This window comes from Coregonus lavaretus (genome assembly GCF_964263955.1).
Source record: "Coregonus lavaretus genome assembly, chromosome: 18".
Classification (NCBI taxonomy): domain Eukaryota; kingdom Metazoa; phylum Chordata; class Actinopteri; order Salmoniformes; family Salmonidae; genus Coregonus; species Coregonus lavaretus.
Window position 1 is genome coordinate 34,076,262 of NC_140005.1, and position 6,437 is coordinate 34,082,698.

General features: G+C 44.2%; 1 protein-coding gene across 1 annotated transcript in view; it reads left to right on the forward strand.

The window, feature by feature from the left end:
- The window catches only part of coch (coagulation factor C homolog, cochlin (Limulus polyphemus)), a gene marked incomplete at both ends in the record, with an annotated part of 6,267 nt that extends 920 nt beyond the window's left edge, over positions 1–5,347 (forward strand). The window contains 11 exon segments of the mRNA XM_084181613.1: positions 9–118; positions 120–166; positions 457–512; positions 515–589; positions 791–865; positions 2,760–2,813; positions 2,899–3,046; positions 3,170–3,273; positions 3,512–3,732; positions 4,385–4,901; positions 5,175–5,347. Coding sequence (XP_084037739.1) covers positions 9–118; positions 120–166; positions 457–512; positions 515–589; positions 791–865; positions 2,760–2,813; positions 2,899–3,046; positions 3,170–3,273; positions 3,512–3,732; positions 4,385–4,901; positions 5,175–5,347 — 1,580 coding nt within the window.
- Between the last annotated feature and the right edge of the window lie 1,090 nt (positions 5,348–6,437).

Consider the following 6,437-nt stretch of genomic DNA (forward strand, 5'->3'; position numbering starts at 1 on the left):
TGTCTCAGTTGCCACTCCCATCACCTGTACGACCCGTGGGGCAGACCTGACGGAGGAGAGGCAGGTGGTCCTCTGCCCGCCTAACTGTACCCTCTGGAGGGTGTCTGTGTTCGGTTCTGGGTGTACGCCGCCGTGTGTCCAGTGTGTGTGGAGCAGCCGTGCACCAGTAAGGCTGGAGCAGTTCAATAGCAGTGCTAAGACTAAGAGGCTTTGTGTAGGCCAGGAGAGGGATAATGTTTGGCTAATGCACATGCTATAGAGTTTCACCTCTATGACCTTCTTTTCTTTCTCAAAGAGTATTGATGTATAATAGAGAGAGACGTTCATATTCAAGAAGTCTGTATAACTTCTACAGTATCTGCATTTTTCATCTATCTTCCCTTCCCTCAACGTTTGCAGTGACTGACCGCTTACTGCTCATTTACATTTTTAACTGTATTTTACCACTTTCCTCAGGGGGGTGATAAGGTCCTCGGGGGGACCAGTGAAGGTCCACAAACTGCAAGGCAGACAGACTACCTCGGCTCCTACTCCCATGGAGTCCAATCTCAGGCCCTGTCCAGGTGGACCGCATCATTCACAGTGGCCCGTAGGTGGCGCCAAATACCAAACATGTTTAATATTGTACATTTCACAGAGGAAAATGTGACTCAAAGAAGGCTGAGTAGGCATGAAGAATGACTCGAATTGTATTTAATGACATTCAATGTTGATGTTTTGAACGATTTACAATGAAGTGATTTTTCATTAATGACAAGTTTTGATAAAACATATGACTCTTTGTTGTCAGAATCTGCTCATGTGCCCCAGGAGGTGTCCTCCCAGATAGCCACAACTGCCCTCCCTGCATCAGGACCAGGACCAGGTAAAATTCTAACTATGTACAGTCGTGGTCAAAAGTTTTGAGAATGACACAAGTATTGGTCTCCACAAAGTTTGCTGCCTCAGTGTTGATGATGGCAATTTGCATATACTCCAGAATGTCATGAAGAGTGATCAGATGAATTGCAATTAATTGCAAAGTCCCTCTTTGCCATGAAAATGAACTTAATCCCCAAAAAACATTTCCACTGCATTTCAGCCCTGCCACAAAAGGACCAGCTGCCATCATGTCAGTGATTGTCTCGTTAACACAGGTGAGAGTGTTGACGAGGACAAGGCTGGAGATCACTCTGTCATGCTGATTGAGTCAGAATAACAGACTGGAAGCTTTAACAGGAGGGTGGTGCTTGAAATCATTGTTCTTTCTCTGTCAACCATGGTTTACTGCAAGGAAAACACGTGCCATCATCATTGCTTTGCACAAAAAGGGCTTCACAGGCAAGGATATTGCTGCTAGTAAGATTGCACCTAAATCAACCATTTATCGGATCATCAAGAACTTCAAGGAGAGAGGTTCAATTGTTGTGAAGAAGGCGTCTGGGCACCCAAGAAAGTCCAGCAAGCGCCAGGACCGTCTCCTAAAGTTGATTCAGCTGCGGGATCGGGGCACCACCAGTGCAGAGCTTGCTCAGGAATGGCAGCAGGCAGGTGTGAGTGCATTTGCACGCACAGAGAGGCGAAGACTTTTGGAGGATGGCCTGGTGTCAAGAAGGGCAGCAAAGAAGCCACTTCTCTCCAGGAAAAACATCAGGGACAGACTGATATTCTGCAAAAGGTACAGGGATTGGACTGCTGAGGACTGGGGTAGAGTAATTTTCTCTGATGAATCCCCTTTCCGATTGTTTGGGCCATCCGGAAAACACCTTGTCTGGAGAAGGCAAGGTGAGCAGTACCATCAGTCCTGTGTCATGCCAACAGTAAAGCATCCTGAGACCATTCATGTGTGGGGTTGCTTCTCAGCCAAGGGAGTGGGCTCACTCACAATTTTGCCTAAGAACACATCCATGAATAAAGAATGGTGCCAACACATCCTCCGAGAGCAACTTCTCCCAACCATCCAAGAACAGTTTGGTGACGACCAATGCCTTTTCCAGCATGATGGAGCACCTTGCCATAAGGCAAAAGTGATAACTAAGTGGCTCGGGGAACAAAACATCGACATTTTGGGTCCATGGCCAGGAAACTCCCCAGACCTTAATCCCATTGAGAACTTGTGGTCGATCCTCAAGAGGCAGGTGGACAAACAAAAACCCACAACTTCTGACAAACTCCAAGCATTGATTATGCAAGAATGGGCTTCCATCAGTCAGGATGTGGCCCAGAAGTTAATTGACAGCATGCCAGGGCGGATTGCAGAGGTCTTGAAAAAGAAGGGTCAACACTGCAAATATTGACTCTTTGCATTAACTGAATGTCATTGTCAATGAAAGCCTTTGACACTTATGGAATACTTGTAATTATACTTCAGTGTACCATAGTAACATCTGACATAGATCTAAGAACACTGAAGCAGCAAACTTTGTGGAGACCAATACTTGTGTCATTCTCAAAACTTTTGACCACGACTGTAGATTAAACTACACATAATGGTCACCAATACTGCATGGGATACGCCTTATATTTTATGGCGACATCCTCTCTTGGTCGTCATACCTTACTAGAAGTAGAATTTCAGTGCGAACTATGTATCCAAAAGTACAATTACTTTATAATATCTTCATTACTAAATGGTTCTGTTTTTAGACCCTCCAGAGCTATCATACTCCACAGAGATACCTGTCTTCATGATTTACATTACAGATAAGGATATTTTATTATTTTAACTCTTAACATGTATGAGCACCACATGCAGTAACCAGAGCCTGTCTGTCTTGCAGTGAAGAAAACATTAAAGAAGCCAGTGAAGAAAATAACTACAGGAGGAAATAGAGGTATGCTTGTGTCATGTTTTGCTTTGATACTGTAGAACATTTTATTTTGCTTCAAGAATGCCCATGTCTCACTCTCTCATTCCAGACTGCCAGATGGAGATAGCCCTGCTGCTGGATAGCAGCAACAACATTGGGAAGCGTCGCTTCAACCTTCAGAAGAACTTCATCAGCAAGTTAGCGGTGATGCTAAGGATTGGACCGAATGGACCACATCTTGGTGTGGTGCAAGCTAGGTGAGTCAGTTCATTTGGTGTTCAATTAGTACATTTTCAAATTAGGTGTTATCATTTAGCCACTAACCCCATAGCAAAACAGTACAGTATTACATGTAGCTAACAAAGTGCTCGTCTTTCCAGTGACACCCCTCGGACAGAATTCCACCTGACTAACTACACTCAACCCAAAGATGTGGTGTTTGCCATCAAAGAGATAGCCTACCTGGGAGGCAACACTAACACAGGTTCTTTCTGACTTTTATTGCTGGTATACATATTGTACCACATGATGGATCTGCATATTATACAACCAGTATACAATACTATTTCCCATTCAAAGGAGAAATGGATTTGGGAGGAATATATACACTGGAATACAATACATATCACCAGCTAATTCTTCACATTTGTCAAATGTTGTGGGGATTCCCAATAAACCTAATCTGAGACCATGCTGTCTGTCTGCCTGTCCGGTCCCCACAGGTAAGGCCATCATGCACACGGTGGAGTCCTTCTTCCAGACAGGGGTGAGGAGAGGTCACCCCAGGGTCATAGTGGTGTTTATAGACGGCTGGCCCTCAGACCACCTGGAAGATGCGGCCGTGCTGGCCAGAGAGTCTGGTATCAACTTGTTCCTGGTGCCAGTGGCCAAGCCTGCCCTGGAGGAGCTAGGCATGGTCAGAGACAAGGACTACATGAAGAAGGTGAGCAGGGAGCCAAGAGTCACGTGACTGTGGTACTCTGTCCTATTGGCTGTATCCCGCTCTACTTTAGTGGTTTGAATGAGAATGGGTCATTTATGAACAGTTTGAAAAATGTGATGTTCTGGCCCTACCCATAGCTGTTAGCAGATTTTGCTGGGCACCACATACTGTAATGCAAAGATCAATTCGCCAGCCTATTTTCACGCCCTGACTCAGGGGACGTTGATTTGTTGAGTCAGGGTGTGTATATTCCGTGTTATGTTGTGTTTTTCTATGTTTAGTTCTAGATCGTTTAGATCTATGTTGGCCAGGGTGGTTCCCAATCAGAGGCAGCTGTAGCTCGTTGTCTCTGATTGGGGACCATACTTAGGCAGCCTGTTGGCACCAGTTAGTTTGTGGGATCTTGTTCTGTATAGGTTTGTTTTGTGTAACCTTAACACTTCACGTATCGTTTGTTTGTTGTTTTGTCGTGTTCAGTACTTAAATAAATATGTACGCTTATCACGCTGCGCCTTGGTTCGACCAGTCATTAAACGATCGTGACACCTATATCATTGTGATCTCATCACTTACAGTATCTAGCCATACCTGTTGTTTCTAATCTACATGATGATATGTCACTGACTGACTGTGTTTGTGTGTGCCATGCCAGGCAGTATGCAAGGACAACGGCTTCTTCACCTACGCCATACCCAGTTGGTTCGGCACCACCAAGCATGTGAAGCCCCTGGCCCAGAAGCTGTGCTCGGTGGACCAGCTCCTCTGCTCCAAAACCTGCTACAACTCTGTCAACCTGGGCTTCCTCATTGACGGCTCCAGCAGCGTCGGGGAGGCGAACTTCCGTCTGGTCTTGGACTTCATCATCTCCGTGGCCCGTAGCTTCGACATCTCAGACATAGGGTCACGTGTTGGGGCAGTCCAGTTCACCTACGACCAGAGGATGGAGTTTAACCTGTATGACTACCCAGTGAAGGATGAAGCCCTCAGGGCCCTGCAGGGGATCCCTTACATGAGCGGGGGCACGGCCACGGGAGACGCCATTGCCTACGCTACCCAGAACCTGTTCCAGGCCCGCAAGGCTGGCCCTGGGAGGAACTTCCTCATAGTGGTCACTGACGGACAGTCCTACGATGACGTCAGAGGGCCGGCCTTGGCCGCCCAGAAGGAAGGTGTGGATTCCTTTTTGGCAAAAGTATGACCATGTGTCGAGCTAGCATGTAGAACAAGATCAAAATATGTTTGTATGACATAAAAAAACAGCTGAGCTGAAATGTTTTGTCACATCGAGTGCCATTAGTATGGAGAAATAGGGTTTAGTGACACTGACAGCAGATAAGATAATCACACTGACCTAAAATATTTCTTAGATGATGCTCTTCCTGTTCCTAGTTCGATCACACTACACCACTCATTTGATCTCATCTCTCCCCCCTCATCTACAGGAATCACCATCTACTCTGTGGGGGTGGCCTGGGCTCCACTGGACGACCTGAAAACCATGGCATCAGAGCCCAAGGATAGCCACACATTCTTCACCAGGGAGTTCACTGGCCTGCAGCAGTTCCAGCAGCCCCTTGTAAGGGGCATCTGCAGGGACTTCACTGAGGTCAACTAGGGAGAGGTAGCAGAGAGCAGCTGTTTGGGCTCGCTGGAAACACCAGCCAGATAGGAAACATCTAGATGGCACTTTATTTTACAGTACAGAAATTACTAGGTATTTACTGAGAAATAAAATGGTAACTATATAGTAATAACCAATAAATTACTTGATTGTTTCTTTGGGATTCATTCAATCAAGTGCCACTAGGCACCCGGTGGTTGTAAATTGTGTTGAATTCTTCAAAGTAACTACCAGTTTTACCAAATTATTTTCTATTAAATACCAGTGGAAACATAAACAGTACTGTAAAAAATAAAGTGCTAGCCACTGTTCAACACATCCAGAGTACAGCAGAAGCTAACAGGGCAATAGCATTGTAGGTTCACATGAGTTCTCAGAAAACTATCATATATCATCGTTTGATATTACCTTAGACTCTGATGGTAACTGATATCACTACCATTATTCATTCATAAGTTCTCAAGATGTGACTATTTTGGAAAGTTGCACTATTCATGCTTTATCCAATGTGTATCGTAACTATACTGAAATTCTGATGTATATTAAGGTTCATGTCGTTTTCTATGTATTTCTTGAACAATCCAAAGCAGCCAAACCAAAAGTATAGGAACATGATAAATATGTACCTATAGATCGGTCAGTGATGAGCAAGATTTTCCTTCTCTTTCACCCTCGTCAACAATACACTTATCACTTCTCTGCTTGATATGGCTTGTAGTCATATGTATGATGTTAGCTGAAGGTAAGGGATGATATTTAGGGAATAAAGTACCATTAATTCTTTCCTAAGCCACAACTGCTGATGCTAAGCTTCTATGTACCTACGACAGAATGCTTTCCCAAAGCCTGTTTCTTTTGTATACTGTACACCATACTTACAGTACATTTGCATGTTGACCTGTACTTTATAAATATGATTCTATATTTATTACCTTTATTTTTTCTTTCAATAAAGAAAAGAATAGTGTATTTTATGTTGTTTTACAACTTTTCAATTGATTTTTGTTTATCATGCAAACAATTTACCCAACAAAACAATGTTACATGCAGACTCGGCATGCATTAAACACAACAGACTTTATGT